Raw genomic sequence first — 15786 nt, 5'->3', positions numbered from 1 at the left:
GGGTGCAGCTGAGTGATTCTGGCTTAAGCTCTCTCTCTCTCGTGAGGCTGCATTCACTGTGTCAGCTAGGATTGCAGTCTCATCTCCAGCCCAACTCAGGAGGATCTGCTTTCAAGTTTACATGGTTATTGGCAGGATTCAGCTCCTCACAGAATGTTGGATTGAGGTCCTCAATTCCTCACTGTGGCCAGAAGCCTCCTTCAGTTCCTTTCCATGCAGGTCTCTCCAAGACAGCTCAGAATACGGCAGCTGGCATTCCTCAGAGTGAACAAATGAGGGAGCACCATGACAAAAGCCACAATATTTTGTATTCTAATTTTGGAAATGATATCTCATTAATTATGTCATTTTATTCACTACAAGTGAGTTCAGTCCACACTCAAGGGAAGGGGGCTATAAAAAGGTATGAACATCAGGAGATAGAGATGATTGAGGTCCATTGAAGAGGCTGCCTCTCTTAACCAGGCTATTCTCTTGTCCAAAGAGCTTTTGTGACATCAGAAAAAGAGGAGTTCTTAACTGGGTCTTTTCCCCAAATTATTCTATTCTTAGCATTTTCTTAGCATTTAAGCTTTTAATCGATGATAGCATGTCTAGGGTCATTTTAATATTGAATTGTATAGTATTCTGCATCCTGACCCTTCTAAAGTGTTAAGAAAGCATATACTACAGTCTGTTATCAGGATAAATGCAGAAATGAAATACTGGATACAAGTATAGCAAATATGCTCGCAATTATTTGAATAAATAATGTATGAAAGTTACTCAAAGCATAGTTTTTGGTTAAATGTATTAAAACCTCAACATATAAATATACAGTGTGCCATGTATGGTAAGGACACAAACATATTTATTAAGAGTGTGTGTGTGTGTGTGTGTATGAATATTATATATATTTCTATGAATCAATTTAATGCTTTTAGGTCTATATATTTCTATGAATCAGTTAATTTAATGCTTTTAGAGTTCCTGTGCCTATGGTGGAATAAAATTATTACTAAATTTTTCTGTCTTAAAGTTCTAATTAAAGCATAAATAATAATATATTGATGTTTATAGGTATTCTTTTATTGTCAGAGTTGGAAAGATTATCAGAATGCTTAATGCAGTCTTTAGAAGTTTATATTGAATTAGAAAATAAAGATTATATTAACAATTTCATCAGCATGTTAGTGATTTGGGAGGCTGGATGAGAAGCTGGTTCCACATATTACTGTTTATATCAAAATAAATTCCAGATAAGTTAAAGATTTAAACATGAAAAAAAGCAAACATAAAATTACATGAAGAATGCATTTGTGAATGTTTGTATATTCTGAAGAGGTGAATAGTTTTCTAAACATAACACCCAACCCAGAAACTATAGTAGGAGAATTGACTATATTAAAATTAAATATTTCTGTATGGTGAAAAATAGGCCAAAAAATGAGGAAAATAAATATTTAGCACACATATAACAGGGAATGTTCTAATTCCTCTAATTGGAAAAGAACTTTTGTAATTCAAGAAAAGAATAATACTTGTATAGGTGAGTAATTCAAAGAAAATGTATATATAGTTAATACATAATTAAAAAGGTAAAACATAGATTAAAAAGGTACTGCATATATTTAAATAGTGTCACATATACTAAAAGTCATATATATATTAAAAAGGTGATCCACAATCGATAAATGCTAGAGAGACTGTGGAAAAAAGGTAACCCTCCTACACTGTTGGTGGAAATGTAGTTTGGTGCCGCCATTATGGAAAACAGTATGGAGATGCCTCAAAAAATTAAAAATAGACTTACCGTATGATCCAGCATTCCCACTCCTGGGCATATATCCGTAGGAAACTCTAATTCAAAAGGATATGTGCACCCCAGTGTTAATAGCAGCACTATATACAATAGCCAAGACATGAAAACAACCTAAATGTCCATCAACAGATGACTAAATAAAGAAGCTATGGTATATTTATACAATGGAATACTACTCAGCCATAAAAAATAATAAAATAATGCCGTTTGCAACAACATTGGTGGACCTGGAGATCGTCATTCTAAGTGAAGTACTCCAGAAAGAGGAAGAAAAATATCATATGATATCACTCATATGTGGAATCTAAAAGAAGAAAAGAGACACAAATGAACTTATTTACAAAACAGAAACAGACTTACATAGATAACAAACTTATGGTTACCGGGGGATAGGTTGTGGGAAGGGATAAATTTGGGAGTTTGAGCTTTGCAAATATTGACAACTGCATATAAAATAGATAAACAAATTTCTTCTGTATAGCACAGGGAACTATATTCAATATCTTGTAGTGATCTATAATGAAAAAGAATATGAAAATGAATATATGTATATATATGTATGACTGAAACATTATGCTGTACACCAGAAATTGACAGTGTAAACTGACTATACTTCAAATAAATAAATAGGTGATACCAATAAAGGTACGTATATAAAAATATATTAATTTTTTGAAGTATAATTGCTTTACAATATTATGTTAGTTTTAGATATACAGCAAGCATAATGTCAGCATTTTTATAGATTATACTTCTCAAAAATTATTACAAGATAATGGCTTTAATTCCAAGGGCTATACAATATATCCTTGTTGCTTCTCTAATTTATACATAGTAGTTTGTATCTTTTAATTCCATACCCCTGTGTTGCCCCTCTCCCTTCCCTCTCTCCACTGGTAATCTCTCAGATAACAGCTTTTTTTTTTTTTAACATTTTTTATTGAGTTATAGTCATTTTACAATATTGTGTCAAATTACAGTGTAGAGCACAATTTTTCGGTTATACATAAACATACCTATATTCATTGTCACTTTTTTTTTTTTTTTTTGCTGTGAGCTACCACAAGATCTTGTATACATTTCCCTGTGCTATACAGTATAATCTTGTTTATCTATTCTGCATATGCCTGTCAGTATCTACAAATTTTAAACTCCCAGTCTGTCCCTTCCCACCCTACTCCTCCTTGGCAACCACAAGTTTGTATTCTATGTGTATGAGACTGTTTCTGTTTTGTATTTATGTTTTTCTTTTTTTAGATTCCATATATGAGCAATTTCATATGGTATTTTTCTTTCTCTTTCTGGCTTACTTCACTTCGAATGACATTCTCCAGGGACATCCATGTTGCTGCAAATGGCGTTGTCATTTTTATGGCTGAATAGTATTCCACTGTATAAATATACCACATTTTCTTTATCCAGTCATCTGTTGATGGACATTTAAACTGTTTCCATGTCTTGGCTATTGTAAATAGTGCTGCTGTGAACATTGGGGTGCAGGTGTCATTTCGAAGTAGGGTTCCTTCTGGATATATACCCAGGAGCGGGATTCCTGTGTCATATGGTAAGTCTATTCCTAGTCTTTTGAGGAATCTCCATACTGTTTTCCACAGTGGCTGCACCAAACCCATTCCCACCAACAGTGTAGGAGGGTTCATGATAAGATGTCAGTTTTTTAAAAGCAAGGAAAATTTTGTTTACTTCTAAGAATGGCAGATATTTAGAGGAGTGGTAACACCCATTCTTGGAAAGGTATTGAGGTAATAGTTATATTGTTGATGAAACTTGGTTAAACCTTTTAGAGCTTTATTGCAATGACATGGCAAGATGCTCAAATGTATTGTAAAGGGACAGAAAAAATTCCAAAGCGTTGTAGGATGTACACTGAAAAAAATATGTGAGACAGTAACTAACAATTAACATTGACTTTCTCTGAATAGAACTGGGGAGTCAGTTTTTTATGTCACATATTGCTATAATTTATCATTAAAATCTGTTATCTTTGTAATTAGAAACAAAACATTTTTAAAAGGCAGCTTAACAATTTCTCTTTCCAGGAGATTACATGCTTGATACAAAGCCAAAAGAAATTTCAGAAATTCAACGTTTAAACTATGAGCAGGTAATTGACATAATTTTTGTTATATTAAAATATGTCATTTTAACTTATGGATGTATTCATTGGTCCCTATCAGTGGCTTTTCAGGTATATTTTTTGATTTCTTTATTTTGAACACCCTTTTAAAAGTGTAAAAACCATTCTTAACTCATAGCCATATTTGACTCACAAGCCATATTTTGCTGATCTCTGTTTTATATGAACCTATATATATAGAATGAAATATAGATATCATTCTGCACTTCTATGTAGAATTATAACCTGGTAATTTCCTTGAAAAAATCGACCTTCAAGTGAATTTGTCATTGATTCATCTTTCCTCATTTATTTGTATTTTACAATTAAGTTGTGTTTAGAAAACAGTTCAGCAAATGATGTCTGGTGTGTGGCATTAGGACAAAATCTACTGTTCCATAGTTTCAGTGTGTCCGCATTTCTTTACATGTTCTTTAGAAATACTATCCTATAATATAGGAGGGAACACTGGGTTCAAAATTATTGGAGCTGGAAGAAAGCAAGTAGAGCTTCCATTTTCTTAAGTATTCTTCCTTTGTTTGACAATGGAAGGCAAGAAGAAATCAGATTCTTACAGTGGAAGAAAGTATCAGCCAAGGCAGAAACAGACATCAGTGGAAACTTTGTATTTATTTTCAAAGTAACTTTTTCTACATACCTTCACCAGTATCCAGATGGCAAAAAGAAAACTCATTTCAGTATTGCAAAATTTCTTGAATTTGAATGTTCATATATCTAGTCCTAACACAATCTAAAAGCCATTACTATATTACTGAAAGACATTTCCAGTTTGGGAAAAAAACAAGACCTAATTACTTGCTGTTTATAGGAGAAACACACTATACAGCAAACCTGAGTTAAAAGTAAAGGGTCTAAAATTAGGTTCCTCACCCCTCTCAATCTGTACATCCTATCCTGCTCAACTTTTCTTACTACTACTTGACATGATATTATAATTTATGTATTTGTTTTTCACAGTAGAATGTTAGCTCCATGAGATTAGGAACTTTGTTTTATCCACTATTATATCTTTAGAGCTCAGATTAGTGCCTGGCACATAGTAGGTACTTAATAATACAAATTGAAGGGGTGAATAAATTGGATAATTGGAAAATTTGAAGTAAATGTGCCTGCATTTAAGTACCTTTTTGTTATTGTTTGATTTCCTCGTTTTTACCCTTCCCCTTTCTGTTTTCAGAATATGAGTGATGCTATGGCAGTATTGCACAAACTACAGACAGGCTTGGATGTAAATGTAAAATTCACTGGTGTTCGAGTGTTTGAATATACACCAGAATGCATAGTATTTGATCTTCTTGATATTCCTTTGTACCATGGGTGGTTAGTGGACCCTCAGGTAAGTAGAACATTTTTAAATTAAATGATAAAAATATCGTAAAATTTCACTAATTTGGCAAATTAATCCAGATTTATGTTTTCTGATACTTATATTTTTGTGCTTTTATCTGGAATTAGCCAAAATGTGAGGTTAAGAGTGCAGTCCTCCAGACTGCTAAATCTGCTCAAGACTTCTGACTGTAATTTCATGGAATTGGAGGCTAACTATGAAGTTGAGTTCACATCCTCACCAACACTTGTTATTGTCTATCTTTTTTATTATAGCCATCGTAGTAGGTTTAAAATCATATCTCATTGTGGATTTATTTGCATTTCTCTAATGACTAGTGCTGTTAAGCATCTCTTTGTGTACTTTTTGTCATTTGTATATCTTCTTTGGAGAAATGTCTGCAGATTTCTTGCCCATTTTTAATTGGGCTATTTGTCTTTTTGTTATTGGGTTCTAAGAGTTCTTTGTATATTATAGGTATATGTCTTACCAGATACATGATATGCTAGTATTTTCTCCCATTCTGTTGATTATCTTTTCACTTTCTTGATGGTGTCCTTTGAAGCACAAAGTTTTTAAATTTTGATGAAGTCCAATTTATCTGGTTTTCTTGGTTGTTACTTATGCTTTTGGTTTCTCCCAAAATAGGCTTTGCCTAACCCAAAGTCACAAAGATCTACTCTTCTATCTTCTTCTAAGGGTTTTATACTTTTAGTGCTTACATTTAGGAGTATGATCCATTTTGAGTTGGTTTGTGTATATGGTTTGAGGAAGGGATCCAGCTTTATTCTTTTGCATGTGGTTATTCAGTTGTCCTAGTCCCATTCTTTGAAAAAATTATTCTTCCCTCCACTGAATTGTCTTGACACTCAGAACAATCTTTGTAAAATAAACCCTCCCCTTTATCCCTGTGCCATACTCCTTTCTTTAAAAGCCTCCAGTGTAATTAAAATAAAGTGCAAAATTTTATCAGAGTTTTTATGATATACTGCATGATCTAGACTCTGCCTTCTGTCCAGCTCCACCTCGCATAATTCTCCCCTTTTTACTACTCTCCAGCAACACTAACTGCCTTTCTGTTTTTCAGACATGTGAAAGTCATTTCTATCTCGGGTTTTTGTACTACCTAATTGCCCACTGTGGAATGCTGTTTTACTAACCAAACACATTGTGCTCCCAGATCTTCCCACTCCTGGTTCCTCAAAGTTCAGGTCTTAGGTCAAAAGTCACTTTATTAGAGAAGCTTTCCCTTGTTTAATTTAGTCACCTTCTTTTCCCCCAGTCATTATCTAGAATTATTATTTATTTATTTACTTGATTGACTATGATCTCCCACTAGAGTATATGTTTTATGACGGTTGGGCTCTTATTTCTCATTGTTTAGAGCAGTGCTTGGCTCATAGTAGTTTCTCAACATTAACTGATGGAGTGAAGCATTAACTGTAGGAAGGATCATAATAGTAAGGACTTGGTAATGTTTCTTCATCCCTGTCTCTTGATAAAAGCAACTGGTATTCTGAGCAATAAAAAGATGGCTTTCTGTAAGCAGGGCATCTGTATTTTTTTGGCACTCTGACTCTGAAACAATCACTGAAAAGTCTAAACATGTCTAACATTTTATGCATTCAAGATGAGCCATGTTGGATCCTGGCTCATGGCAATGCCAGGTAGCCTAGATTCTTGAGGAGAATGAACTTACGACCTAAGGTCATAGGAGGTTAAGGAACTTAGGAACTTAAACCTGAGTTCTTAAAATTGGACTCGGATTGTCCCTCTGACTATACGTGTAGCTGCAGATTGTCTGGCAAACAGTTGAATTCATATGCTTAAAGAAAAATAATGTACTCTCATGTAAGACAGAGATTGTTCTTCAGACTTTTCTGGTCTACACAGTGATTTTCAAATTCTTGGAAGGCTGTGAGAGCTGTGCTTTTTATCTATTTTACTTACTTGTTTTGTGACAGGAGGATTCTGATGCTGAGAAAGAAAAAAGAACAAGGTAAAAGTTTGAAATCCATAGGTCTCTATGAAATATCTCTCAGAACTGGCTAGTTGTTTGTATTCTGATTATGTGTTCTGCAAATAATTATCTTGCAAGTGAATATCAGCAGTTCTCTGGATGGTGGGCAGGCACCATGATTCAACAACTGAGAAGGTAGTTCTCCATTATTGATAACTAACTCTTTGAGAGCAACATTGGAAACCAGGCAACAGTGGAAATGATACAGTTGATGTACTGAAAAAAGACAAATGCTACCTATTTCCTGTTCCCAGGAAAATTATCTTTCAGTAATGTAGAGAAATAAAGTCATTTTTAAATTAATTAATGTAAGATAGTTTCCTGCCAGTAGACCATCATTAATGGAAATTCTAAACAAGGATTTTGAAAAGAAGGAGAGTGATCCAGATGGAAGTGTGAGTGGAGAGAAAGTAACATGATAAATATGAAAGATTGTTGACTGTATTAAATAATAACATTATCTTTTGGGGTTTAAAAAAAATATTAGCATATGCAGATAATAATAACATAAGTTGGGAGAAGGTTAAGATATTCTTAGGGCCTAGAATTAATTGTTCAAGAAGAGAATATTAACTGCTGAATTTGAATATGGTAGGGGTAGATGTTATAGTTTCTGTAACTTCTCTGTCTGGTATGGTAGACAAATGTAGTAGACACATTTCAGTTGCTCAGAAGCCACGTGTAGCTAGTGAATATCTTACTGGGCAGCAAAGATTTGGAATATTTCCATTATTACCACCATGATATTGAATAATACTCTTTTGGAATAACCATGGAAAGAATAGAAAACACACTAGATAACTTCTCAATTAGTAGAAAGGGGAAAATTAACCAAAAAGGAGGAAGAAAGGAGAGGTTATGGAATGTTGAACTGATGGGAAGGAGAGAATGGTAGGTTTAATAAATTCAAACATAGAGAATGTCAATAAGACCAAATCTAGTTAAAAGACAGTGATTCTGAGGCTGGATTTAAAAATATATATATATATATGCTATTTACAAGAGACATATATAAAACAGTATGAAATTAAACAGAAAGATTGCAAATAAAAAGAAAAAAGAGATGCCATACCATTGTTAATCAAAAGAATGCTAGTGTATCCGTAGTAATATGAGAAAGAATAGACTTTAAGTCAAAAAGCATTATTAATGATAGAACGTTTAATTTGCCAAAAAGATATAATCATTTTAAATTTGTATGTGCCTGGAGACACCAGGAAAGTGAATAAACTGATTGACTGTTACTCCTTGGATCCATGGGAACTGTCACAAAGAGTAAAGGTCAGTTTTTGATGATGGAAAACAAAACTTATATGCATTTAATAACATAATATCGAAGTATATAAAGCAACATTTAACAAAATTATAAGAAAAATAGATTGTCCTACTAGAAGATTTTAATATACCTTTCTCTACAAATGATAGAAGTGGAAATGAAAACCTAATGAACATACATTCTTGAAAAAAGTTAATGAACTTTTTATTTTTGAATCATTTCAGATTTACAGGAAAGTTGCTAAGATACTATAGAGGATTCCCATATATTCTTCACCCAGTTTCCCCTAATCTTATATGATCATGGTACATGTGTCAAAACTTAGAAATTTAATATTGGTACATTACTACTAACTATATTACAGCCTTCATTCACATTTCACCAGCTTTTCCACTGATTTTTGTTTTTGTTGTTCTAGAATGCAATCTAGGATATCACATTACATTTAATGTCTTCCTGGTGTCTCCTTGTCTGTGATGTTTTCTCAGTCTTTCCTTGTTTTCTGTGAACCTAACTAATACATTCTTTTTATAAGCTCATGAAATTTACAAAAATTGACCCAATTCTGGGCCATAAAGTAAGTTTCAACAAATTTCTAACGATTTAAAATGTGTGGAGTATAGAATAGTCTCTGATCACAGTGTAATTAAGCTAGAAATCAGTAGAAAAAAACAGTAGAGACTGTTCGGGTCAAAAAATCATAATGAAACTTAAAGTATATTTTAAACTGTACAACTACTAAGTCTGTATCAAAACTTGTAAGATTTAGCTAAAACAATTTTTAAAGGGATTTTTAAAGCCTTGAATCTGTATATTAAGGAATAATAAAAGACTGAAAATTAATGAGCTATATATATCTATCTTAAGAGCAGAAAGTATTAAAGTAGAAATTAAGTATATAATAAAGATTAACAAAGCTAAAATTCTTCAAAAAGGATTTGAAAATGAAATTTTAAAAATATGTTCTTTAATAGCATAAGTTACTAAGAATAAATCTAACAAAAAGATATGCAAGACCTCTATGGGGCCAGTTTTCCTTTGAGAGAAATTAGAGACCTATGTAAATATAGGTCTGTAGATTTTAGATTTCAAGACTGAATTTATAAAGATGTCAGTTCTCTATAAAATGAACTATAGTTTCACTACAACCCCAAACAAAATCCTAGCAGATTTGGGGGTAGTAGTTGTGAAATGTGACTGGTTCGTTCTACAATTTATATGGAAATACAAAGGACTAGGAAGAGAAGCCAAGATATTCTTGAAGCAGAACAAGTAGGGAGAACTTATCTAGACATGAAATATTTTAAGTATTATAATTAAGAATTAGACCAATAACAGAGAATAGAGAGGTCAAAAAGACCATGCATGTATAGACAGAATTAGGCAACTATAAAGCAATGGGCAAAGGTCAGTCCTTATAATAAACGGTGCTGAGATTATTAACTAGCCAATTCAAATTTTGGATTTGCTGGACAATTAGAAAAGAAATGAAATTGTTGCTCCTGATTCACACCATAAAATTCTGTTTCATGTGCATTGATATTTAATTGTAAAAGATAACACTGTAAAAGTTTGTGAATATGTTTCTGACAACGATAGGAAAGGATTACTGAAACAAGACACAAATGCACTATGAAGAACATTGGCAAACCTGAATACATTAAAATTGAGACTGGTATTTGTCGGAAGAAAACTCAAAAGAGAATAAAGGCAAGCCACAGGGTAGAAACTGATTGCAATTTATATAATGAATTAAGAATTAATATCTAGAAGATATAAAGAGCTCCTACAAATAAGTTTTTTTAAAAATAGACTACCCAGTAAAAAAAAAAAAAAAAAAAAAAGGAGCAAATGATTTGAACAGGCGCTTCACAAAAATGGATACCCAGATGACTAGTGAACATATGAACTAGTCATCAAAGAAATGCAAATTAAAACCAAAATGAGATACCACTATACACCCGGCAGAATGGCTGGCATTTAAAAGTCTAACAATACTAAATGTTGGAGAAGATGTGCAATATAGTGAATTCTCATTCCCTACTGGTGATAATATAAATTGGCTACCTACTTTAGAAAGCAGTTTGGAGTTATCTGGTAAAGTTGAGGATAAGACTAAGAATTTGATAAGGCATATTCCCTAGAGAAACTCTAGATTTGTGAAACAGAATAAATGTACAAGAATGTTCATAGAAGTATTATTTGTCATAGCCCCAAACTGAAAATAAATAGCCATCAAAAGATGAATTAATAAATATATTATACTGTGGAATGATATAGTACAATGAAAACAAAGAACAGTTGCATACCACTACATACAACTACCTAGCATATTTTATATTTGCTTACTTGCTTTATTGTTTGTCTTTAGAATATAAACTTTATGAAATCATATACCATGTATTTTATTCACTGCTGAGTCTGCAGTTTCTCTAACACATCTTGTACATAGTAGTACATAAAAGGCATCCAAATGAATTAATTGAATGAAATATTAATGTAGAGATCCTGCCCATGAAAATTTGAACTTTTTATTCATTGCTAGTCTATAGAACAATTGATTTTTGTATACTGATCTTGTATTTATTATTCTAGTTGTATTTTTATGGATTCCTTAGGATTGAAAATTCAGTTCTGTGGAAAGAATGAAGTTGAGTCACTAAAGAATATTGCTGTAAACAGTGAAGGTGTTCCAAAAAATAATGAAAATCTAAAGGGATTGTGCCCTGAGATTTCTTCTTAAGGGTCTAAGTTTTCATTTTAAATAAATAAAAACTGGAAGGCATGCTGTTCTGTGTCATTTACATAGAATCATGGCCAAAATATCCACTTTCAAAGAAAAGGCCTTATTTGACTCTGCATCAAAAGATTAACAAGTGGGGGGAAAAAAAAGATTGACAAGTGAATACATTTGTGAGTTTTAAGTTAACATGAAATGTTTAAAATATGTAATAACATTTTCCACAATTCCCTGCTTTTACTTACTCAGTTAACTGATCTTTAGGCAACCATCAGTCCCACTTGCATGGTTAAGGGGCTTTTACTATGCTAGACTTTTGCAGGAACAAAGAAAATAAATTATAGCCTAAAGCAGTTGTTCTCAAACTTTGCTGTGTGGTAGTGGGATGAAAACTTAGACAATTGAGAAACAACTTGAGCTTGCAATTCTTTCAGCTTTTTAAAAAGCTCCCAGTTTGAGAACCACTGTCCTTAGTATTAGTTGTGCAGATCTCTCAATTCTTGTGGTGTTCAAAGATTAGGTGTTTAAGAAGATCATTTGGATGTGGAAAGAAAACATTGTTCCTCTTATTTTTTTATATTATTGTATAAATTTGTATTAATTAATATATTAATTAAGTACATGTAAGTAACTTAAAAATAAATATATTTTAGGGATGAGAGGAGAATCAAAATAAATTCTTTAGACAGTAGAAATCTATTTTTATTCAATACTCAAAGCAAAGTATAATGGAGGGAGAATAGAGATACTCAATTTTATTTTCCTATAGCTTAAAACTTACAAAAAAATTTTTTTAATTAAAGTATACTCTGTTATAATGTATCAATTTCTGCAGCTTAAAACCTTGAATTTACTTTTCTACTGTACCTCCACAAAGATTAAGTAGGAATCTTTCCCTGTTAATATATATTAGCTTTTCTTCAGGAAAATAATGTTAGTTATGTCTACTCATATCTTCACTATACTTTGCTAGAAACTGCATAATAAATAAAATGGGAAAACCCTGTTAATTCCATAAATTAACATCTTTATATTTGCCTTGCTTTAAATGCAAAATATTTATTTTTAATAAAAAAAAGATTTTCTGAATTTTATTTCTGAAGTAGTTGACTTTATTTTAATCACTTAAATGCCTCTTTACAATCTAAGAAATAGAGTTGCATATGATAATCCCATTTTATTATTTTTTGCATAATTGAAATGCAGCTAAGCAATATTTTTCATAATATGTTCTAGTGAGCTATAAACAAAATTAGAAACTATTGGGTGTTGATTTTAGTGCTGATTTTCTTTTTTCATATGTAATATTTTCATATTTAGTATTGTATTAGAATAAAACCCTAAAGAGTGATATAGATTTCTTTGCTATTGTTTTTAATTTTATCATGATTAGTGAGACAGTCATTTGTTTTCTAGATTGATGACATTGTAAAAGCTGTTGGTAACTGCAGCTACAACCAACTAGTGGAGAAGATCATCTCTTGTAAGCAGTCAGACAATAGTGAGCTGGTTAGTGAAGGTGGGTGAGTGCTGCTATTACCTGACTTATTCTTGGCAAAATAACGTCTTATAATTTAATATCTTTTAAATGTCTTAAATAAGACTTCTAAAAAATGAAAGTGATGCTACTTGTGGGAATTAAAAGAAGTAATTATTCATAAAGCTGCCAGTGAAAGGTTTTTCTTAGAACCCTTTCACTTGATTTGTAAAATCAGGCCTGAGTTCTAATAAAAGTCTTTGGAATCACTTGTTATCTTTGCTATGATCAGTTACCCAAGAGTTACTGATAATTACTCTTTTTTAAAAAGGATTTGGGAGTACTGAGTGAACTTTATAACTCATCCTGAACACTTAAGTTGACTGTGATGTGTATTATAGTACTCAAGTGTTCATTTTAGTAGAGCTCTGCCTTAGATTTCAGTACAGTATAGTACATCAAAGCTCTGTTCTGGGTCAGAGTACTCCTCTGATCATTAATTTCCCTAATCCTTACCTAATTAAGCATCGCTAAATTCATCAACATAGAAGCAGTTTCTTTCTTTCTTTTTTTTTTTTTTTAATTAAAAGCTGTGTTCCAGTCAGTGAAGGGAAGAGCAGATTGGAAACCAGAACGCTATCAGGAGTCATAGCATTTGGGTATAACTTCCCCAACACCAAGTTCACTTTTTTGTTAATATGCACAAATACTGAGGCTGCTATTCTTCTTGGTTTGAAGGGTTAACAAAAGAAAGAGAAATCATGAGAAGCAGGCAATTAGCTTCATTCTGTCTCTGACACACGTTCTTTTAAAAGTTGATTATAGTCACCACATTTAAAAAAAAATAAAGCCAAGTGACTACAAGAGTACATAAAAATGTATAAAAAGATGTGAACATGAATCTCATACTCTGATTAATTAATCAGAGCTGAATTAATTATATCACTCAATTATCCAGAAGTTTTTGTGCAAGAGGCAAGTAGCAAGAAAATACAGTATTTTAGTTAAGGCTCATCCAAGTCTTTTACTTGCAATAAACACAAATATACAGGGATATTGATCATTGATTTGTGACACCTCTTTCTCTACAACCTAAAGCAACAAGAAGTCTTCCCTCAACTAACAAAACTCCACTCACTAGAACTTTACATTTCTTACTCAAGCTCTCTTTACTGTAAATATTCCTAGAAAGCAAGGTATAAAAAATTTCCATCTGTGGATTCCTGCTTTCTTAGTAATTTCCAATATGCTATTCGGTAGTAATAGAGGAAACAACGGGACCCAGAAAGTGTTAACAGATGGAATGATAGCCAATAAACGATATCTGGGTGAATATATTTATAAGGCGTGAAACTGTAGGAAACACTATTAATAGCATTTTTCCCAAGCCATAGTTCTTCCCAAGCCAGGACTAAGTACCCCAATGAAATGAACAATAACAAAACAGCAGTTCTTTCATTACTTCTCCTTTTTCTCAACCTGGTGTTACAACAATTATTATTATTTCTCTGACATTGATTCCCTGCAATAACAAAAAAACTATAGCTAATTTGTATAGTATTGGTATCTTGAGAAGAACATCTTGGTAAAAGCAAGGAAGGAATCTTCCTCTTTAGTGGTATAAAATTTTCAGGTAGTATGTACCAAAATTGATTAATTACCTGATATATAAATTTTGTAATGGAAATTCTGCTTATTAGATTTCCATATCAAGGAAAATTATATGTGGAATTCAGTACAATTAAAAAGCTAAACTAGTTTTTTGTTTATAAGAAACTACAAATATGTAGTCTATTTGAAATAATTATTCAATCCCAATAACTACTTTTATAAAGCACTAAGAAATCATATAGGAAATAAAAGGCCACAATGGACATTTTTAGTTATATAATGTAGCAATTAGCTTTTTTCCATTATCTTCATCATATTATCTTAGGTATATTGTTCAAAGAAGTAGTCTACTTTTTTTTTTTCTATTTACCCTACAACTGTAACTTTCCTTCTGAATCAGCAAAATATCCAAAAGTGGTTTATTTCTAATCCTTCTTTATTAAAAATTATCAAACTTAGTTCTTAGATAATAACTACTTTTTTTAATTCAAATATTTCATCTCCATAAGGTGTAGAATACAAGAAATAACTTTTACTGCCATTCTTTTTTGACGAAAAAGAAATATTATTTAGCTAACGGTCAAATAGAATTAGATACTCTTTCAACTTCTTTCAGATAATACTCATTTTCTTTGGATGGCAGTACCTTGTAAGCAAAAGTACAGAAATTTTACATGTACACAGAATACTTACTATTTGCTGCCTCTTCTGGATGTTAGGACTTTTTTGAATCAAGTTGTAACGGCATGGCAGCAAAAAACAACAAGGAGAAAAATAGCACAGTAGCAGTTGCCAGACTTCACCAAAGCTGGTCATTTAATTCCAGATGCTCTTTCAGTAGTTTCTTCTTTAACAGTTGTTTCTAGGTTAAAAAAAAAAAAATTGATGCTTAAGGAAATTATTCCAGATATTCACTTACTCAGATATTTATTGAGCCTTTATTATGTGCCATAAACACTGAAGATTACAGCTTGAGTTCGTATTATTTTTGATTAAATAATATTGATTTTCTTTTGTTTTTCTTTCTCTTTTATTTTGAAAAATCTCAAACCTATAAAGTTGGAATAGCACAATGAATGCACATAAATCCACTTCATCTAAATTCACCAGTTATTAACATTCTGAATTTTTGCTTTTTAATTTCACACACACAGTTTTTTCCTAAATCATATAACAGTTCGTTGCACATATTATAGCACTTTATCCATTAACTCTTCAATATTTGTCTCCTAAGAACAAAGAATTTTCCTATATAATCACAATGCATTTATTTCAGGAAATTTAGCAATGACACAATACTATTATATAACATACTGTTCACATTCAAAATTCCCCGGTTTCCTGGTAATGCTCTTCATAGTTTTTAAGTTTTTCAGTGT

At 31.9% G+C, this 15786-nt stretch overlaps 1 protein-coding gene across 5 annotated transcripts in view; it reads left to right on the top strand.

Moving 5' to 3' along the window:
• MINDY2 (MINDY lysine 48 deubiquitinase 2) overlaps nucleotides 1-15786 on the top strand; it is a 64281-nt gene that overhangs the window by 23750 nt on the left and 24745 nt on the right. For 2 of the 5 annotated variants that reach the window (XR_004320418.1, XM_032481084.1), the window contains exons 3-7: nucleotides 3859-3923; nucleotides 5134-5292; nucleotides 7248-7282; nucleotides 8521-8584; nucleotides 12736-12838. Coding sequence is in view for 4 of the 5 variants with exons in the window: in XM_032481084.1 (XP_032336975.1) it covers nucleotides 3859-3923; nucleotides 5134-5292; nucleotides 7248-7282; nucleotides 8521-8584; nucleotides 12736-12838 (426 nt within the window). In the remaining variant the exon portion in view is untranslated. The remainder of the gene's footprint in view (nucleotides 1-3858; nucleotides 3924-5133; nucleotides 5293-7247; nucleotides 7283-8520; nucleotides 8585-12735; nucleotides 12839-15786) is intronic. The other 3 variants (XM_032481085.1, XM_032481086.1, XM_032481087.1) reach the window with 3 other exon arrangements.

The sequence above is a fragment of the Camelus ferus genome, chromosome 6, assembly GCF_009834535.1.
Source record: "Camelus ferus isolate YT-003-E chromosome 6, BCGSAC_Cfer_1.0, whole genome shotgun sequence".
NCBI classification, from domain to species: Eukaryota; Metazoa; Chordata; class Mammalia; order Artiodactyla; family Camelidae; genus Camelus; species Camelus ferus.
The sequence above is the reverse complement of the archived record's forward strand: the minus strand, read 5'-3'. Positions and strand labels throughout refer to the sequence as shown.